The sequence below is a fragment of the Tremella mesenterica genome (assembly GCF_000271645.1).
Source record: "Tremella mesenterica DSM 1558 unplaced genomic scaffold TREMEscaffold_1, whole genome shotgun sequence".
NCBI lineage: Eukaryota > Fungi > Basidiomycota > Tremellomycetes > Tremellales > Tremellaceae > Tremella > Tremella mesenterica.
The window spans coordinates 3,816,365-3,837,225 of record NW_006711225.1 but is presented as its reverse complement, the minus strand read 5'-3'; the positions used below and the strand labels follow the sequence as shown (position 1 = coordinate 3,837,225).

At 47.2% G+C, this 20,861-nt stretch overlaps 6 protein-coding genes across 6 annotated transcripts; all 6 read right to left on the bottom strand.

Annotated features, from left to right (window-relative positions):
- Positions 1–718: 718 nt before the first annotated feature.
- Positions 719–3,253, bottom strand: TREMEDRAFT_70888 (uncharacterized protein). The gene is made up of 8 exons (XM_007002002.1): positions 3,088–3,253; positions 2,576–3,033; positions 2,471–2,533; positions 2,197–2,428; positions 1,910–2,150; positions 1,638–1,858; positions 1,115–1,592; positions 719–1,000 (listed from the first exon to the last, which is right to left on the bottom strand). Exons 1-8 carry the CDS (start codon positions 3,148–3,150, stop codon positions 831–833), a joined length of 1,926 nt encoding a protein of 641 aa, XP_007002064.1. The 5' UTR covers positions 3,151–3,253; the 3' UTR covers positions 719–830.
- A 261-nt stretch (positions 3,254–3,514) lies between these two features.
- Positions 3,515–3,895, bottom strand: TREMEDRAFT_59206 (uncharacterized protein; the record flags this gene model as incomplete). The annotated part of the gene is made up of 1 exon (XM_007001496.1): positions 3,515–3,895. One exon carries the CDS (start codon positions 3,893–3,895, stop codon positions 3,515–3,517), a length of 381 nt encoding a protein of 126 aa, XP_007001558.1.
- Positions 3,896–5,558: 1,663 nt separating this feature from the next.
- Positions 5,559–6,405, bottom strand: TREMEDRAFT_59205 (uncharacterized protein; the record flags this gene model as incomplete). The annotated part of the gene is made up of 2 exons (XM_007001495.1): positions 5,559–6,313; positions 6,372–6,405. 2 exons carry the CDS (start codon positions 6,403–6,405, stop codon positions 5,559–5,561), a joined length of 789 nt encoding a protein of 262 aa, XP_007001557.1.
- A 588-nt stretch (positions 6,406–6,993) lies between these two features.
- On the bottom strand, positions 6,994–7,704 carry TREMEDRAFT_59204 (uncharacterized protein; the record flags this gene model as incomplete). The annotated part of the gene is made up of 1 exon (XM_007001494.1): positions 6,994–7,704. The coding sequence occupies one exon, from the start codon at positions 7,702–7,704 to the stop codon at positions 6,994–6,996; it is 711 nt and encodes a 236-aa protein (XP_007001556.1).
- A 645-nt stretch (positions 7,705–8,349) lies between these two features.
- On the bottom strand, positions 8,350–12,802 carry TREMEDRAFT_72967 (uncharacterized protein; the record flags this gene model as incomplete). The annotated part of the gene is made up of 3 exons (XM_007002121.1): positions 8,350–10,346; positions 10,406–11,102; positions 11,150–12,802. The coding sequence occupies 3 exons, from the start codon at positions 12,800–12,802 to the stop codon at positions 8,722–8,724; spliced, it is 3,975 nt and encodes a 1,324-aa protein (XP_007002183.1). The 3' UTR covers positions 8,350–8,721.
- A 1,902-nt stretch (positions 12,803–14,704) lies between these two features.
- On the bottom strand, positions 14,705–16,558 carry TREMEDRAFT_22078 (uncharacterized protein; the record flags this gene model as incomplete). Its single annotated transcript, XM_007000394.1, has 7 exons — positions 14,705–14,880; positions 15,088–15,186; positions 15,229–15,314; positions 15,356–15,402; positions 15,535–15,769; positions 15,972–16,110; positions 16,249–16,558. Coding segments are annotated over 7 exons (1,092 nt in total), but the record flags the coding sequence as incomplete, so codon positions are not given.
- Positions 16,559–20,861: the final 4,303 nt, after the last annotated feature.

Sequence of the window (20,861 nt, the reverse complement as noted above, 5' to 3'; positions counted from 1 at the left end):
GGTGACCCCTCTCTCATTTCTTTAAGGTAAATTTACCGTTTCCATTTCTGGGACGCCAGATGCCCGGAGGTATATGGCCATCTAGACAGGACAAAGACCAGAGTAAACGAGTAGGAATCGCTGGATAAAGATGATTTGTATTGAACAGGCTCTACGACTCGAGTAGAAATTAGGAAAGAAAACAAAGTGAACAGAAAGATGGAAGAGAGAGGGAGAGAAAAAACACACAAATTGTTAAAGCTGTATAGCTGGATCGCTAACCCTCTCAGAACTAGTAAAACCCCTTTGTGGTCCAGAATTATCCAACCTTCTAGCATGTTTTGCAAGTTCCGGTACCAGTCTCCGATCGGCTTCCATGGGACCTTGTGCGGATGCTGCTCAAGCTTTGTATGGATGTATGAGAGAACCTAGGAGGAAAGGTCGGCCACCGAAGAGTTCTGTGAGTGATTCTATCTTTTTCGTCATCCCGCTTCCTAGCTGGTAGGCCGCAACTACCCTACGCTTCTTATATGTTATGATCATTATGTGGAAATAATATACCATGGTCAGAGAGAGTCAAAGCTGGAAGCCGGTGGAGGGAGGGCGAAGGCTGATACCAGATCAACTTCCTTTTGGGCAAAGTCGGACGATGAAGTCTCTCTCTTCTCACATCTCAAAATCCCATACTCATCATCGTCCCCTCCGTCAAGTAATTCAGAAATCCTCCACATAAACAGTCGGACATCATACAGCATGCATCATTTTCTACTCGTTTCATGATACGACACATCATTTGAGGCAACAAATGGCTCATCCTCATGCACACCAGTCTTCTACAATTTCGCCTTCCCTCACCCCTCATGCGTCTGCGATTTGGCTCTGTCCATCATTGCCTTGAGCTCGTCGGCAGCATTCACCAAAGCCTCGGCAAACTTCTCCGCGTCGCTATTCTTAGTCGTGATACACCACCTTATATTGTTGTCGTGTATGGAATATGACAAGCCGTATCCGTCCTCGACCACTATTTGTCAGACTTGTGTCGAAAGAGGCACCGACAGTGAGACAAGAGGTGAGGCGAATGTGAAAGAGGGAAGGTAGGATGGGCGAAGTAAGCCAAAGTTAGAAAGAAACTCACCCTCGCCATATCCCCATCCATCCAGATATTCACTACTCAACTGACTCGTGCTCAACTCCCAATGACTGCTCCTCCCAAACACCTCATCCTTGAACACTTCAGGCATCTTCTCTCCCTCTTTCTCTCGGACCAGCTTACGTAGCCCAAACATATGTCTATCCACGCCTTGCGCATCCGCCGCCCACGTGGAATATTGGATATGTCTACTCACCGCCCGTCTGAATGCTTTCTCGCGCTCTGTATCACTGACTTTTGGATCGATCATGGCCTCGCAGAACGCTTTACTTTCGTTTGACGCCGAGCGTATAACCTCCGTTCTTCCTAATAGGAATTTCCGGGTTTGACATGATTCGTATGCCACCCCGGGCCGGTTGAAAAGACGGAAAAAAGCGAGCTGCTTGATCATCTGAGCCCAAGCGTCGGGAGAAGCTTTATGAGCTTTGATGGCTTCTTTTCCATAGTGGGTGAAGTTGAGCATCTATTCGTCAACGTATATCATGTTTATGAATGACGAAAAACTCACCTTGAGGTCCTGCAATGCCATCTCTTCCCCAAAACCGATCCGAGATTTGTCAATAAGACCTCGTAGATGAGCATCAAGCTCGAAAGTGATCTCCTCTGGATCTGGCATGGGGGATGTAGCTTTCTCTCCTTCCGGAAGCTCCAATGGAATTTTGCCAGCTTGTAAACCGGCAAGCATAAATTCGTTCAATCGTAGAGTGGGAGTTCCGTCAAGCATTGAGTCTATACATGTGTCAGCTTCAGTCGGTACATCTCTCGGATACCAAGACTCACGCTCTCCGTTAAACCCACTCTCCCCCGATTCGTCCACAATAATCTCATGTTTGTCAAACCATCTGTTCCAACCGTGACCTTTTGGCGAACGACTTCTTCCACCTGACCAGTACGACCAAGCTCTCTCGTCTTCTGTCTTGGGCGCGGATCCGTCATCCAGTGACACTAGCAAAATAGCCGATTCGATGGCTTGAACAGACACCGTGTTACTCTTGGAGAGAGACATGAGATGTCTTCTGGCCTTCATTTCGTCAGCTGCCGAGATACTGAGTATTTGTCTGGCGTACCTCTGTCCATACATCGCGATCATCAACGGTCAAAATTCCCAACCCCTCACCAGCTTTCGTGTCTGCCAATTTCTTGACCTTTTCGAACGCTCCAGCCAAAGCCTTTTTGCCCCTCCCTTTGGTGTCGACCTTGAAATATCTGTTATTCCGCAAGACTACAATGTGATGGGTGTCTTTGGGGTACGCTAGTGGCACATCAGCTGGACTGGTCGGGACTCGAACAGCGTTAAATCTCATATTTCAGCTTTACCCCAATGTCAATGTTGCTACTCACAGATACTTGTATGAAGCCATGCACAATGGTTGACCTCTGACCTTCTCAGGTTGCAATATTTCACTGGTTCATGAGCACGACTCTGCAGTAATCCAAAGGACATACGTATCCACCAGCTTCTTAAATTCCACCGTAGCTCGAGTCAACTCGGCAGCTCTATCTTCTTGACTCTGGCCACCACCAAGGCCTTTCTTGTGAACGTAAAAGTACGAGACATTGGGTACCAATCGACCTCTATATCCCATATAAGCGGTCTCGTTCCACCACTCCGACAACCAACTTTCTTTCTCCTCAGCTCGGCCTTCCAGACGTGTCTGGAGAACTTTGGAGAGATCGGATCGGAGAAAGTCGTATACTAGAGCTTGAGAATGTTGATGAGCATCAGAAGTTTGAAGAGGTTGGATGGTTTCTAGGTACTTATGAAAGGTAGATGAAAGGGTGGGAACGGGTAAACGGGGAAGAGAGGATTGAGAAGCGTAAAGTGGATTTGGGTTGGATACTGCATTCTTCGTTGGAGGAGAAGTTGCCAGACGTCGGGTGGGTACAGCGACGGGCATGTTGATCTTTTGAGTTAGCACATGATCGTGTAGGGAGTTGTAGCAGTGATCACAACTTACAGCGGTTGCCCGAGGAAGGATGAATTTCGGTGATCTCGGGGGACGGAGGAGGACAGTGATCATTGGTTGATTTTTTCAGTCGAGCTCCTTGAAATTGGGCAGATTATTTGTAGCGTAAAGCCGAGACAATCAATTGACCAAGGTTGAGTTTCTGATAGGTAGAGTCATGGGAGAAGTTGAACGGTGCCTGTGAATAGGTTCATTGGACAAAGACGAGACGCCCGGTTACTCAAAGTTAGTTTACCCGATGACAGCGGAACGTTGTGGCATGTGGCACTTTTGACGGCTTGAGGCAGTTGGCTTTTTGTGAATCGCTTAGACAGTGATTCAGTGAGGTGAGGATAAAGAGAAAATGAAGGTCAGACAATTCATATCAGAGAAAGTGCTACTTGAGTTCAATCACTCTCCTCACTGCCAACTACCCGCTTTATCGACCACTTCTACGGGATGTCCCATAACCTCCTCCCCCGTGGGAAACCCGCTTCTTCCTCCTGCTTGTTTCTGTCTCGTTTGTGAACTCTTCTTCAGCAGGTCTCTTGCTTCCCTTGCGATCACTACCCTGGGTGATATTCTCTCCTGTTCTTACCGGGGTTGCATTCTGGTCTTCACCATTCCCAATAGATAACCCCATCATTCCCCTGGCTACACTAGCAACTCTTGTCACTCCATCTCCGATCCAGCCCCACATCCCTTGCTCCTCTATTGGCTCATCCTCTGTCCCCCAGTTTCCCGTAGAAGAAGTACTCGTCATGAATTCCTCATTGAAAGTAGGCGCTTTATCACTGGGCCAGGTACGAGCACTTGGCATATCAGGATCTGAATCATCTTGATCTCTCCGTTCAGGATATTGAGTGGTAACTCCTGAACTATCACTTTCTTCCGTCTTCTCCTCCTGGCTTTCCTCTTGGTTTACGTCTTCTTCCAGAAGATTTGTAAGCACTTGCAGTACGTGCTACATAGCTTTCTGGGTGTTCTGAAGCGTATGTTTTCTCATATGGAAGTTGATGGTCATTGTGGGGATCTTGATGTCACGAACTACGTCGTGACACCTCGATTACTCCACCAACAATGACCCTCCTTTGGCCATCAAAACCCCATCACGCCTTAACCTCTTTACTCTACACGTAACTCAGGACTTCTGACACCAAGTACGGCGAAGTTAGACGGAGTTAGGCTAAGTAGGGACAATGGGAGCAGAAGTGCGGCGATGTTAGGCGGAGTTAGGCTAAGTAGGAACAATGGGAGCAGAAGTACGGCGAAGTTAGACGGGGTTAGGCTAAGTAGGGACAATGGGAGCAGAAGTGCGGCGATGTTAGGCGGAGTTAGGCTAAGTAGGGACAATGGGAGCAGAAGTGCGGCGATGTTAGGCGGAGTTAGGCTAAGTAGGGACAATGGGAGCAGAAGTGCGGCGATGTTAGGCGGAGTTAGTCGAAGGAGGAAGAGGATGGCCGAGGGCTCGGGGAAGTTGGACGAAGTGCGTTGAAGTACGTCAAAGCGCGAGAGGGTTGGATGAACGTCTAGGAGGAGTAGATAATATTAGCTGAGAAGATCGCTGAAGTTCTTCAGCGATCCTTGATTGTTGTCAGTAGTAAAAGACAAATAGAGATAGCTATACATCGAGATACATCGCCATCAATAGAACAAAGCCTTAGTTAGAGTAACTACGCCGAAGTACGCCGTAGTTACACTCCTTTCGACGTCTGCGCCCTCCTGGTTGGGTGAGACATCGACTCAGAAGCGTGAAGTTAGCCGAGGTTCGTCGACCGTCGGTCTATAAGGAAGAAGTTGCTCGACGGCCGTGACACTTGAGTGCCAAAAGAGATTTGTCTTCTGTTGTTCATTGTTAACTAAATGTGATTATTCTGCTTGTCCTATATGACAGTGAGTCAAGATGTATTTTGACAAGAGGAATTCATGTCCGTTGACCTGAATGTGTCATTTATCCGAGCAGAAGGGTGATGACGAGGAGGGGGAAGCCAGACCTAAGCGAGATGTTCCTTTCCCCTGGTCAAGCACGGTAGCAATCTAGAGTCACAGACAGGTGAAGATACATTGTCCAAAGAGTAAAGTAGCTATCTTCGTATTATGTATCTGTCAGGTACGCCGCCAGCGGCGTCCTCCGCATACCAGAGTTGTCACCACGTGACACCTCCGTCATCAAACATCCGATACCTTCTGAAACTCGTTTTAACTAGCGGTCCCCCATTCTATCAGCGAGGAACTCATACGGTCAACCGGATATCAGTCATTTGTATGACTAGATCATTAGTCTAGCTGGTCCAGGACGTAAGTGCCCCAATAACTCCTGTCGTCTACTGGCAAGAGGACGCGGGATAACGGCTCATATCAATCATAATCGATGCAACCATATTCAACATCCTCTTCCCTATTATATCCTTAGAAGCTCTGTGGTTAATAAGATAAATGAACAGACATCTCGAAGGAGTATTACTCCTAATCTACTAATTTGTTCAGCACCACGCGGGAGCCCTAATCATTAAACTTGCCAATGAACAATAAAATGTCTGATCCCGACTGAAGTTATACAAAGAGTCCAACTGATCGTCAAACTTCTGCCTATCTTCCTCGGTCTCAATCTTTACCCCATAAAGCCACACATCCCTCAATTTATGACAGTCATACTCTGGAAGAAAATGATTTTCCACCTGACATTTGTGTACCTCTAAAAAAAGCCTCTGCAAGTCGGACATTTCCGACCATGTGTACTCCCTCTTCCTTGTTGTTCCACCCTGACTTAGCTCGGATTCGGAGACACCTGTTTGAACAGTATAAACAACCGGGTCATGAGGGTCAGTCCCAGCCGGAGCAGGTGTGGCACTGGCCTCCCACTCATCAGAAGGTGAATCTTGCCAAAAAGTCCCATCTGGATCCAAGTTGGTATCATCAAGACCACAGTAGAAGAGTGAGTAAGAATCTGGTCCTTGTGAGATATGACGTGGAGAGTTGCACCCAGTCATGATATCCTCGCCCATGGGGAGGGTAGGTTCATCGATAGTCTGGGTTCCAGCGTGTTTCACGGGAGACTGATAAGAAGGAGGTGGAATGTCCCCCATTTCATCCGTCGGCATATCCAACTTGTCATTATTATTTTGACCATTACGGCGAAGGCTTGAGGTGCATCGAGTCCATTGGTTCTTGATAGAATTTGGGATACAACCACTTGATACAGCCTCATTTCCCGATTTCCATGATGAAGGAAATTGACCTGGTCTTCAGTTCTCTCATGAGGATGTCAAATGAATCATGAGGTTACCTGAGCGGACGTTTTTGACTTCGACGGCCCAGCTTCGGTCTCATTATGATGAGTTTTCCCCATATTTCTTCTTCTGGGCTTGGAGGTAGACTTCCGTGCGTTGTTATGTCGAGAGTTATTCTAAATAGGTTGGATAATCGTTCAAGTAATGCTCAGTCAAGTATGTGTTTAATAGAAGCAAGATATATGAAATGAATTGTAAGATGAGAAGAAATGAAGTTGGCCTTCTTAATTGCACATGTCTCAAACTTGTATGAAGGTCATATGTAACGAAATCGGAGATCGTCCTTACCTCTCCTTTCTCTCATCGACAAGTGGTCGAATATGTCGTGATTAGACAAAATCACATGACCTGTTTCACCTTCTCAGTTCATAATCCTCATCAATCTATTTGATAGCCTTCTCTATCTATATACATATCATTGATTCAAATCACCCTCACAATCATTTGTCACCCATGGGATCCTATACAAGTCACAGTACAATAGGTGAGAAGGGAGTGAAACTGATACCTCGTCCGTAAGAAGAAACAGACATTAGCAAGAACGACATTCTCAGCTCATGCATGAAACTATTTTGTTTACTTATCAAGTATCATGAGTGGTTGAATACTTTCTAGTTCATGGTATCCCCTATAACTGCGAGATAGTCAAATCATGTAAACTTTTCAATTGTTCAAGATATCGTCCTCTTTCCTCCTGTCCTAAATCCATCAAATCCATCCTTTTGGACCAAACACCTTCAACAACCCAATAATCACCCCCTTGACCGATTTCCCACAAATTGCTCAGAATAGTCTTCATCATCTCCACCTCTTCTTCCGTATATTCCGCTTGATCTTTGTTTGACCCTATTGAACCAGTCATAACTTCCAATCTAGAACTGAGCTCAAAGGCCATTTGAGCAAAATTGTTTGTCTCCCTGTTTGTTGGTGTTGTAGAGTGAGGATAATCCATAACATCCGTATCGTCCATTCCAAGCTCATGGGGAAATTTCAATTCGAATGGGAAAGGAGCTGTTTTCAAATGTCCCGAATTCAAACCTGCCATATTCTCGAAGTCACGAATTTGGTCAACATCAAGTTTACCACTATCAGAAGTTAATTGATCGAACCAGTGTTGCGATACGTGAACAGGATCCATATGATTATTTCCCCATGGAGCACTTGTACCTTGAGTATTGGATGGGATGAAAGAAGTATTTCTATTTGTATGGGTGTTAGTACGGGTACGTCTTGGTGGAGGAGGAGCATTTGATGGTCCCGCTTGTTCTTCTTCTTCTTCATCGTAATAATATTGAGATACTTTCTTCCCCTTTCTACTTGATTCTCCTCTTTCGGGCATTTTATGAGCTTCAGATTATCTGAGTTGTCTTTATTAGACTGATCGGTTATCGAATTGAATTGGGTAGTTTATGCTTGAGGGTGTTTCTCAATGTCTGACGAAGTGAGTAAGCGTTAAGGATTTCTACTGTTGTCGTATGATGAGCGTCTTCAGGACGAGTTGGTGAGGCAAATTGAAAAAAAAGCGGGGATGAGATGGCATGGAGATATGTCCATATAACTCATATGTACTCGTGGAGGAGGCCTAGTCGGAGTAATCGTACCAACCATTGTTCTCATCCACCTCCTTTCATCGACTAAAACAGTTCGGTCGGTATTCATCTCCTCATATCGACCTCTAGCGAGGGCGTTGGGCTTCTTAACAGTTTGCAACAATCGCGTCTCAGCCCATAGTCAATCACGGAGTCTCACACCGCCAAAGGACAGTTTGGGGCGGAGCTTAGATCACTATGACTTGATGAGAGCGATTTCGAAGATTGATTATTCAAATGTGTGAATGTAGAGAAGTGGTTGAACTCACTGGTCTTCTTCCCAATCAGGCTATGACATTCTTCCACTGAGCTTTGAGACATGTCAGGAAGCGGATTGTCTCAAACAATGGAATGTTCAGTATCAAGATGACAGGGACACATGGACGGTTCAAAATCTATATCACAACAATTGCATCATATCGTGTCTTCATAATCATCATCCGTCCGAACTTCCAAATTACACCACCCGCATTAGAGCGTACAAACTGTCTTTCTCCGAAGACCAAAAGTACTATACCAGTAGAAACTGGGAAATCGGATATTTGACTTGCTTGAGACTTGAGCCTTGAGCCGTGAGACTAGCTCCTTATGATACAGAGACGAAACGATTGTTTGCTACATGCCATCTTGGCGAAATCACCAGATATCGAATTGAGAAGATCTCTTCTAATGTAGGGCGAAGCCTCCTCAAAGTCGTAGTTGCGATTGGGGGGATTTGAGTGTTCATTATCGCCAAAGAGGGGAAATGGCCGCAAGATTTCAATCCGTCAAATGGGAGTAAACCTGCTCAAACTCCCAAACAACCTCTTCCTCTTTGGAGTAGTGAACAACCCATCTTCATCCTTACCCACCTCCTTCTCCTTTTCCCATTTCCATCCCCTACCTCTATCCAGAGATCCACTACTACCACTCTCCTTCAGATTCTCCGAGAGATCTACCACACTGTCTTCCCCTTTCTGTCCCGAAACGCCATCATAAGAACTCCCCGCGGTTGAACCCGTTTGTCCATCAACACCGTCATGAAAACTGCTTGTGGTCAACTCCTTCTGTCCAGAAACACCTTGATAAGAACTTCCCCCGGTGGACCCTTTTCGACCAGAAACACCTTCGTAAGAGCTGCTCATGATAGAAGATGGATCGTCATCTTGCGTAGTCTCATCAAAACTCGTTATTGATCCCTTGGATCTGTTGAGTATACGAAAACTCATTGTCCTTCTGAATGACTCCCAAGTCGAAGATGATTCACTCGTTTTGATGCTTGATCCCGTGTTTAGATTCGCAGTCGGGTTCAAAGACTGAACTGGAGATCTAGGACTATCACGAGCTAACACCGTACTTGTTTCAGAGGGATGTTTGAACATTATCGGAGGAAGAGGTACATGTCTAGGAGTATTCGGGGTTGATTTAGCTCTTGTTGTGTGAAACGGTCTACTAGTGAGGTTATAAGCAGAAGCCGTTTTACGTCTATTCAATAAACCTCCGGTGGTGTATGCAGCACGAAGTGATGTCGTGGATCTCTTGGGCGTTGGAGCGGGGGAGAAAGAAATCACTGAATCGCTTCTAGACATGGTAGATTGATGTAAATTTCGCATGGTTCCATAATCTGATGTGGCCGCTTCACTCGCTTCGTCTTTATCGTCCAATTCAGCTGTTTCTCGAGAGATAGGTTCCCCGAGAAGAACCTCAGGAGGTAAGGTACGACGTTTGATTGCTGATCTGGAAGGTCGGACGGGTATGACAGATCCACGTATTTCACCAGTGAAGGCAATGTCGAAAGATGCAGGTCTGGCATCAAGGAATGATCTTCGACGTCGAAGCATGGTCGATTCTTTGATAGCCAGTTTGTCTCGAAGTTCACTTGGTGGCATGTCGGGAAGAAAGAGAGCTTGATGAAGTTGAGCTTTGCTTCTAGCCGTGGCACATGATTCTGAGAAAACATCCATCAAACCGCGATCAACCAGCAGACGACGAGTGGCAGATGGTCGGCGAAGGAGGATAGTGGATGGTTGACCTGGACGTCCTTGACGGTCAGGTGTGAACCCGAACGACGATCGCAAGGGTGAAGACACGGGAGTCGCCTTGAAATCTATCACGTTGATCGGAGAGGTTGTAAGTGCAGCCATGTTCATTTCTCCAGGAGGAAAAGCTAGTGTATGTCGTTTGGTCTTGGGTGAGGGAGGATCGTCATCCTCTGGTTGAGAGGCTAGTGAAGTTCGTCTAGATCGAGGGGTGAACGGCGATACACTGGCAGGAAGTTCGAAAGGTGGAATGACACTGTCTTCCTTGGCGGCACAAAGAGCTGCTGACCAAACTTCCTTCTCAGTCTCACAAGAAGCCGCCAGGTCAAAGTTGTGCTCCTGAAGTACGAGTCGTATGGAATGAGGCAGAAAACCTAAGCACGTTAGCCGCCGGTCTTGAGAAAACAATGAATTTAAATGGAGATTTACTCACCCTCAGTGATGTCGATAAGCTGAAAGACCTCCAAAGGCAGATAATGCCTCGGTTCGTAGGTCTTGCCTTTCTTCACCTTGGCAAGAACCAGATACCCCCTATACAAGAAGGCAGCGAGGTATTTGACTTTGACGGGCGGGACCAGAGGAGCAAGAGTAGGATGATGATGTAAAACGTCCAAAGACCCAACGAGCCGACATGTCCCAAGACTTTTAAGGAACATCGGAGTGATGAGCGGGTGATAGTCCATACGCGAGATGACGGAGGAGCTCTTGATCTCAGATTCTTTCAGTCTTCTCGCTTCATCCGCATCTTCTGCCACGGAGCGCATCACGGCCAATGCCGCTTCGACATCTTTTCCAATGCCCTCCTGTTCATCAAAGAAATCGGTACGGTCTGGCATGGGACTGGAGGCAGAACTTGCCAACTGATTGAGAAGTAAGGGGTAGCGACAAATTCGTTGAACAGGCGTGATGAGGAAATCACGGAAACGTAGTCGAGAGCGATTGGAAGGGTGATACGAAGGGTCTGCATCATTGAGAAGATCTTGCAAGCTTGAATGAGGTTGACCTGATGAGATGATTTGACACCGTCGTTCGAAAGCTTCGTAGTCTGACCGCATTGATATGTGTCGGACTAACGAAGCTGCCGCTATAGAGCCCGCACAATACTCCTTGTAGGCACCCAAGAAGTCGGCCTGCGCGTCAGCTTTGTGGGTCCACTAATGAATTAGAAGATGCTCACATTCTCTACGAAGAGTGCTGCCACACGTCGAGCCGCACGTTCTACCTTTTCCGTGGTCGAAGTTTCGGCTTGTTGATCAAAGTTCAAACCTTCTTCCTTGATGACCTCTACCATCCTCATCGCTAGAACCTGATGAATGTCCAACAAGGCAGATGCATTCCGTGCCACCATGGCGGTAGTCCGTTCGGAAACTGTGGGAAGAGCAGCCAACTGAGGTAGATAGATTTGAACGAGTGTCTTTAGATCCTCGGCATAGGTCACTTCCGTCTCCACTAATTCCAAAAGGACCATCTTTCGGTTCTCCACACGACGATGATGTCTATGTTGTCTTGCTTCCCATTCCAAACTTCTTTGCAAACGAATGACAGAAACATCTGTCACTTTCTCTTTATCTTGCCCTTCAACACCTTCATCACCGCTCTTGGCACTCCTAGATAGTGAGGTAGTCGCTGAGGACAGCGGATGTCTATCAGAAGATCCCGGGGGAGAGAATAGAGCATCAGAAGCTTCGGTAGTTGTCATAGATGATGAAAGAAGGGATTGGGCGTCGGAATGACGATGCCTGTCCGTACTATCCACGTTGGGAGACGCTTGGTCATCTCGCAGCATACCAGTCGCGTCCAGCGAGCTGCGTCTCAATGGCGGATCATGGGGCATGACGAGATCATCGGGTATCAATATCTCTCCTGCTTGTGTGGTAGGGTTTGGCGAGACATAGGTAAGACCAAGAACGTCATGGGGAGAAGTAGAAAGACTGGAGCGACGTTGAGATATACTGGGAGATGCGAGAGGTCGAACGGTGGTGATCGTTGAAACAGATTGTAGGGTATAATCAGATTGACCTCGTTGTGAAAATGGAAAAGAGACAGGTGGATATCGTCGAGGATCTCGATCAGGCATGCCCGACCATTGCTGGCCTCTGTCAGGTCCGTCTAATTCGGAAGGAACATGAGAAGAACCCATGGAAGCTCTTCTCCTTCGAAAGCTATTGAAAGATCGAGTGAAAGTTAGAGCGCGAGGAGGGGGCGTGTCTCTTCCTACTTGCGGACCGAACCCCCGATCCGCCTGAATCATGGTTTGCGCCCTCCTACGACCCTTGAAACTGCGGTTTGAAGAAGGTAAGTCTGATGACTGGGCGAAAGGAGCGGGTTCGACACAAGTTACGAAGCCCTCGTCGGCCGAGGTATCGGTTGAGCTTTCGCGTCGATGTCGATGTCGAGTGAGGGAGGTGAGTGCGAGGGATGAGCGTAAGCGGAATGAGGATCCTCTACTAGATGACCTGCTAGGTCCGGCATCTGGATATGATGAGAATAAGGGTTCTTCTGAAGTGGAACGAGGAATGGACAGGGGTTGTGGTCTTGGTCTATCGACGATTGTGGAAGTGGTCGTTATTGGGAAAGGTGTTGAGGTGGGGTTGGAAAAGTAAGATCCGGGCATCAACAGGAGAGAAGCTGCTGATTGTCTTCTACTTGACTCGCCACTGGAAGAACTTTGAGGTTGTGGGTGAGGGGGAACAGGTGGAGGTTGTTCGAAATGATCAGGGGGTGTGAGTGAAGGTGTGTGCATACGAGAGTCGGGTATAGGGGCCAGGGAAGGAAAGGCTAGAGTTGACCCATGGACAACACCAGCTAGAGGAGTCAAGACCATACCCATGGTCGTTTTCCTACATCCGTTTTTTTTGCAGGTGTGAAAGCTAGCTGACTGCTAGATGCTTGAACAAAGTAATGTCAGAATGAATCGGGTGGTCAGAGAGTGAAAGTGGTAAAGGAAGTCGAAAGGGGAACAAGGGAGTGGGAAATAGGAAAGGAGGAACGGTTGAAAGTCGGAGTTCGAAAGGTAGACAAGAAGGAAGATAGAAATAACTCTTGGTCAGCTGGAGTCCTTTCACATGTCCTGTACACGGGGTAATGGTGAGATAATTGAAAGATGTCAAATATGAAGAAATGATGCCGACTTTTGTGGTTGTGCAGAATGAGTAATGAATGCCAAGATGTATGGGAGGCTGGAGGTAAGTGTGAGAAGGTGAGGTAGTGGTGAGGTTTATGGCATGACGCCGAGTGATCGAGTGAGACAGGCGTACACCACACAATGATCGGTAGAGTTAGTCGATGACCAGATCGAGGAACGTATCGGGTGACGGGTGAACCGCAGTATCGCAGTGGGAGAGGGATACAAAGCTCTTGATTGGAAACTCTCTGATCCGATAATGATTCAACATGCTTCATACTCTTTGATCCGACTAGGTCGGGGTGTCGGATGAGAGTGAAGGACGCAGTAGAGCAAAGTGACGAATATACCGGGGATTGTACAACCGATGTGGAGTGACAACAAGGAAGCAAAGACGAAAGGTGTAGAAGGAAGACTCACCAAGGGCCACGGGTGAAAGACCAAGGTGTCTAGCTTAGAAACTAGTCTCTGCCTTTTGACCTCGGGGACGGCGGAAGGATCGACAAAACGTTCTTAGATCTTTGGAGTGTATCTCTATGTCTCAGTCAAATTATTAAAACCATCGTCATTTCCCATCAAGCCACCCACCACTGGCCACTGGTAGCTAACCATTAACCACCTCCACTGGCTACTGGCTACTGCGAACCGGACGAAAGGCCATCAACCCCGCATCATTGCTCCGGTATACAATGTTTGCTAAGGACAGAGGATGGATGTACAAGGGTCAGAGGCTAGGCCTAGAGGTCTTCGAATGCTTGAGAATCCAAAGGGTAACTCACCCAATGCACCCAGCTTGAGATTGTCACCACGTCATACTATCATGACCGATTGGCCACTCACCTCGATGAGAACACCCAGTACTTACCCAGTTGTCGTACGAGTTGACAAAAGAAACACACCAGTTGATCCGCGATCACAAATTCACAAACACGCCAAACGTTTTTTTTTCTTTATACAGTCTTCTTCCTCTTGTACCCTGTACCGCTTCTTCGTGTCTTGAGATGATATTGAGTGGGTGGAGAGCGAGTAAAGAGGGACTGATGGGTCAATTGAGTCGTACAGGTATGACCTGCCTTTCTGCCCAGAGAGCCAAGTGAAAAGGGAGAACGGAGTTTGCAAAGTTTTGACCAAGGATGTTGTACGCCGGATGGCACGAGCCCGCGGCGACAAGAATACGTCATTCTTTCTTTTTCACTTTGTTCCGCATCAGGGGGCGTCACCTCCCTGAACGCTGATCCCTGTGCGATTCAAGTTTCTCCGTCAATGTTCCATCCATTTCTCTCTTCTCAACGCTTCTAGCTTCTGCATCCTACTGTTAAGCTAGGATAGATCTGACGAATCCCAAATACACAACATCCCTTCGTATTGATCCACAGAGTGTATAGAAGGAACAAGGTTCTCAACCTTGATAAGTAAATCAGAGTAAGAGGATCCTCGTACTCTGGGAAAATGCCCAGGGACACGGGAACACTTAGGAACTGATCCGCGTGTACGCACAAACTGGTCAACGTGCTTCCACAGCATGTCCAACAGGCCAATCATCCAATCGATACCTGATAGACAATGATAAGATGCATACAACATATGTTCATGCTAAGATTCACTAGTATCCGGTGATTCTCTCCATACAGCCTCACATGTCTGTACGACACTACCGATAAGAAAAGCCCAGCTTCCCCAGAATGTAGATAATGCGGATTGGTAGACTAAACCGGACGATGGTGAATAGCCGAAAGCGCCGCAGAGGGTGAAACCGAGGGATCCGATCAAGTTCCAGAATGCGACTGTGGGGTTAGTGTCTGAGCTTTGACACAAATGTCGTTTCTAAGCAACCCACCATGTCTCGTCGATCGTCAGGATTTCTGTATGGACCGGAGGGAATCGGAGGGAAGGGGAAAGAGTAATAAGGAAGGTGGGACAATCGGGGATAGAATTGATTCCGATGAAAGCCTGAGTGGGTGTTCTGAAGGATGAGAACATCTCGTACTCACCCTGCCAGCCAATGTCAAATGGTCTAGGTAACCACCAATGGGTTTGAACCTCCACCATTAAAATCAGACTGCTAATGATGAAACCACTCCCGCCGATGACTGGGTATCAGCGCTTTCTATGAAGTTAGGTGACAAGCTTACCCTGAGGGGTCCAAAAGAAGACATCTTCAATAGGCACAGAAGCGGATTCTGTATACAAGCCAGGTATAGCCCCGGGCAATCCTGTCCTTCTTTATCAGATTGATCGTTTCTTGGGAACGAAACGTACAGGGTTGAGATCCAGAATATGGACGCTGCGAACAGCTGGACGATCGCCTGGCAGTCAGCTATGTTTGGACGATACGGAACAAATGTGTAAACCATGATGAGGCTATGAGGAACACTGGATGACTAGTGACCTGAAAGGTATGGAATGTCGTTTGGGTACTGCGCGACAGACAGACATACGGCAATATACCCCATATCCCGCCACAGAGGTTTACCCCACCATACAAACCTTTTGGCCCCGTCTGGCATCTCACCATCTTGCTTGGACTGTTCTTCCGGGGTCGGAGAAGGACTCTCGCTAGTTCCTCCCGGCGAAAGGGTCTTCTCTGACGAGGAAGAGGCACGATGTGAAGTCAACCGTCGTCGGGAATGCAAGAGATGTCCTAGGGCGGTACCGAAGTCGGTTTCTCTTCCTCTGTGATGTCAGTCTCGCCTTCCTGCGTTCCAATCTCTCTGGCTACGACACAAAACGAGGTTTGAAGCTTGAGATAAAGGTAGTGTACGGTATGGGATCATGAGCCAGCGAGTTGGATGAGAGGGGATCGTAGGGGGAGAGGAGGAGGAGGAGGGGAGAGGACAGAAGCTCGAGGAGGAAAAGAGTCCAGAGCAAAACTCACCTATCCAAAGCTTCCACAACCATCAAATAAGATCCTATCTCAAAAACACTTCCACCTATAAAAGCAAACGCAGCTGCGGTATTGGTAAATGCTGTGGTAACCAAGTTCGGTCTTAATATAGGGAACCACACCAAAAATCCTCAAACATCAGTCCAACTCGCTTACACCCACTTGACCAACGACAAAATCCTCCATCTAAATCGCTGCGTTTGATGAAAATGGAAGCGTACCGAGTAGTTGGAAATGTATCCAGTAAAGGGAAAGACAGACGACATACCATTCACAACCCAAACAGCCGATCCAAAAGTGAACAAAACCGCTATCCAAAAACTGATATCCAACGTTAAATGAGCTTTTAGTCTTCCTTCTTTCTCCTGTACTCGCATATATACTGTCTTTCCTCTTCCCATACTCTTGAATTCGGTATCAGAAGAAGAATGGACATGTCGAGGTTTAGGTGTGTAACGACCTTTTCTAGCACGACGGGATTGGTATTCCACTTCATGATTGTTGTCGACGTGAGTGAGACGAAGATGAGTAGGATTGAGTGATTTGTGAGGAGCACGATGAGAAGTGAGGTAGAATGAAGGTGTAGAGTGTGCTGAGGTATATGGATCACTCATAATGAGTGTATGATCTTAGTCGAGTGACGTTTTTACCTAGAGCACATACAGTAGGAAGTTGTCGAGGGTGAGAGCGAGGGAAAGGAGGCGTCAAGCGTCATTGATTGACGGTTGAAAGAAATTTGTTTCCGTTATTTCCAGGAACTGAACTTATGAGGGGCTCCGAACGGGGTGGAACGGACCTGACGATCAGCCAATGTTGTGTGAATTGGAAGCCAACTTCGCGCACAACACCAAATCTCTTCACGCACAACACTGTCACGTGACTACCAGATAGGCATGCATATTCTTTGTTAGGCGTGCACACCACGTGACCTGCACGGACCTCCCTTCCAACTCTTCTCATACTTTCAACCAACATCATCCAACATCAATAAACATCGTCACTCTCTCCAGCCCAAACCAGACAAGCTACAGTCTCAAACTCTTTTCCATTGTTCTCAGAGCACTTGAATACCCCTTTCTACTACTTTCAACCAATAAGATAGCTTGTGATATCAACGTTCTGGTGGGTACCTCCTTCTACACTTCGCCTCAGAGGGAAACTGATCATTTTAGTCCTCTACCTCTCTTAAAATCATGTCTTCCTCTCAGCCTATTGATCTATGCGACTCTTCCAGTGAAGACGAGTGGTCAATCCCACCTCTCCCTCCGTCTCTCCCTCCACTTATAAAGCAAGAAACCCCGTCTACCCCGTCCGAGATCATTATACCAGAGACTCAGCAAGATAAATCGCCGTTTTCGTCTCCCCCTGGTTCCTCAACACCATTACGCGATATACACTCAGTCTCTACGTCCCCTAGTAATGCAGACGATTATTTTGCCCCTCCTCCTCCTCTATCGGACGACAATGACGAAGAAAACACCGATTTTGAGTCCAATATTGAAGAAGACGAATTTGGCCCCCATACCCGTGTCCCCAAACTTGTTCATGCTCCCTTAACTCTCCCCCCACAGATATCTGTCAATAATGCTCGCAATAAACTCGATGTCATGGTAAAAAATAAGGGGTTCGCCTTGGTAACCGATTCAAGCAATCAAAAACGTCAATACATGACAATGAACTGCGTCTTTGGAGGCCAATATCGATCTGGTCGTTCTGCTCAATATGACAAGGTACGAACTCGTCAGCCTCACACCCAGCGATTAGGGTGTCCATTTCGACTTAAACTGTCACGGGTGAGAGAGGAAGACGCTCTTGCAGATGGATTTCGACCAGTACTGCTTGAGACAGTGTGTAATGAACATAACCACCCTCCTGTTAAAAGTTTGCTTATCTCCCACCTACGAAAAGGCTCTCGTACCCCGCAGATCACTTCCCTTTTACAGGAATACATCGATAAAGGCTTCACTGTCCACCAGATCATCGATCTCCTCAAGGAACACCCCGATCAACCCCTCCTGACCCCTGCCGATGTGTCAAACTTCAAGTGGAGGTATGAGAAGAATCGAATGAGTGGACGAACAGTGACTGAAAGTTTGTTTTTACATCTCGAAAAGGAAAAACGTCTCTTCAAAGGCCTGGTTAATTCGAAAAATGAAGCTCTGGGTCTCATTTATACGACTCATAAAGCAAGAGCTCTGGTTCATCTTTATCCCACTGTTCTCATGATGGACTGCACTTATAACACCAACCGATATCGCCTTCCTATGCTCCACATCACAGGAATGACAGCAACCAACCTCACCTTTACTGCGGCCATTGCTTTTATCAATCGCGAGACTACGGATTGGTACGGGGTCGCGATAAAGAGTTTTCTCGACTTGATAGGTCCCTTAAAACATCGAATTCAGGTGGTAATAACCGATCGTGAGGTAGCCTTAGCCAATGCTCTTAAAAAGTACCTGCCAAATGCGAAACAGCAGTATTGTACGTGGCATCTGCGAGAGAATATCAAACATCTTTGTGACAAGAAGAACTGTTTTGAGGGAGAGGAAAATAAAGTTTTGGAGAGACAGAGGTTTGGGGACATGTGGATGCGAGAAGTAGTGGAGGCTCATGACGATTTCAAACTAGAACAGGGGATGGATAAGATAAGAGAGAGATTTTCGAAACCAGAGCATTCTCCAGCAATTCGGTACATTGAAAACCTGCTTTCTTCGAAGGAGAAATGGGCCTGGGCCTATACAAACCAAAATCGCAATCTTCGTCAACATACGACATCCAGGAATGAGGGAGAACATCGTTCCTTCAAGGATTTCTTGAAATCTCATACAGGAACCCTCTGGCAAGTAATTCCTCAGCTAGATCGCTTCCTGGAGAGACAGTGGGACAGTATTACATTGAAAAATGGTCAGCAAACAGTACGATCGGCCGTGGGTGATCGACTACTCAGTATTATCAACCGAGACATCTCAAAATTTGCTGCTGAAGCTCTGCAACATCAGATTCTACTCGCAACCAAGCTTCTAGGTCAGCCTGATCGAATACACCACTGTTCAGGACGATTTTTAGCTTCAATGGGTCTCCCCTGTGCACATACGATCGTCAATGTCATGAGAAATGACGGGGTACTCTCTATCAACCAGATACATCACCACTGGCGACTTCTCCCTCATGATGGATTCCATAAACATCTTGAAGATACCAATAACAGAGTACAACCAACAGCTCTTCGGGCCATTGGAGTTCATCGACTTGAAGACGAATTCGAGGTAGTTAACGGTTCCCGCGATTTTATCCTTGATCCTCCTGTTAATCTTGGTCTCCGTGCAAGGATGGCTATTCGGGCCTCTGCTACCCAGGCTGCTGCTTCGCACGCCTCGCAAGGAATAACAGTAGTTCGACCTACACCAATGTATGCTCCCCAGAGGCCTCCTCCTTCTCTCCCCCCCCCTTCGCAATATTCAGGTTCGCAGGTATCAAAATCGTCAAGTAATCATCCTCCCCCGGCCAGTACTGGCCGGATCCTATCACAGAGCGAGCAATCTGCTCCTTCACGCCCTCTCCCCCCTAAATGCAACCTCTGTACCAAGCGACATGCGATTACCTACATGTGTGCAGCAAAAAAAGCAGTGGCTGCAAGGGAACAAGAGTTATTGGTTCGATTTCAAGGTGAGAGGGGGAAAAATGCAGAAAGGATGGTGGAGAGGCCACCTGTGATGATGACACAGCCTGTGATAGCGAGAACAGCTTCTGTGATGGCGAGGACGGCCTCAGAGACAATGGGGACAGGCCTACAGGTACGCACTTCATTGAACTCTGTCCTACCACTTCTGCTGGTCGATTTATGAGAATTTCAGGCTGATTTCTCCAGATAATGACTCAATATCCTCCCTATCCCTTCTACCCCTCTCCCCACTTGCTCCCAGGTGCCCCTGGGCCATCTAATTGGTACCAGAGGCCACCTACGTACCCTCCTGTACCGAATTATGCGAATTTCCCACCTACCTTTTATCCACCCGTTTATCCACCACCGTATGTGCAGGAAGGACTCGGAAATGGCTCAAACTCCGCAGAAAGGAGCGTCCTAGAGGCCAGGCACGGTGGTATGAGACAGGAATTCCCCCCTCGCGAGTATAGGCCAGGACAACAGAATTGAACCGGCGGACAGGGGGGTGGAAGGTAGATCCATGTATCTCAGTGAGTTTTCCACTTTTCAGTCTGAAATCTTTACTGACAGATAGAGGAGGAAGTGCTTCACATGTCTATAAAAGAATCCAGTTGATTTTATGCATACAACATGGACTTATCAATTTTCACGGTTCACTCACTTTGACCAGAGGACAGAGAGGTTGGAAGGGAGGTCCGTGCAGGTCACGTGGTGTGCACGCCTAACAAAGAATATGCATGCCTATCTGGTAGTCACGTGACAGTGTTGTGCGTGAAGAGATTTGGTGTTGTGCGCGAAGTTGGCTTCGTGAATTGAAACGAAGCCAACTTTGCGCACAACACCAAATCTCTTCACGCACAACACTGTCACGTGACTACCAGATAGGCATGCATATTCTTTGTTAGGCGTGCACACCACGTGACCTGCACGGACCTCCCTTCCAACCTCTCTGTCCTCTGGTCAAAGTGAGTGAACCGTGAAAATTGATAAGTCCATGTTGTATGCATAAAATCAACTGGATTCTTTTATAGACATGTGAAGCACTTCCTCCTCTATCTGTCAGTAAAGATTTCAGACTGAAAAGTGGAAAACTCACTGAGATACATGGATCTACCTTCCACCCCCCTGTCCGCCGGTTCAATTCTGTTGTCCTGGCCTATACTCGCGAGGGGGGAATTCCTGTCTCATACCACCGTGCCTGGCCTCTAGGACAA

Coding starts and splice junctions, on each gene's coding strand:
- TREMEDRAFT_70888 (XM_007002002.1), bottom strand. CDS start 3,150: ATGATCACTGTCCTCCTCCGTCCCCCGAGATCACCGAAATTCATCCTT. Junction 3,034..3,087: donor TCCTTCCTCGGGCAACCGCT/GTAAGTTGTGAT, acceptor CTAACTCAAAAG/ATCAACATGCCCGTCGCTGT. Junction 1,001..1,114: donor TGGATGGGGATATGGCGAGG/GTGAGTTTCTTT, acceptor TCTGACAAATAG/TGGTCGAGGACGGATACGGC.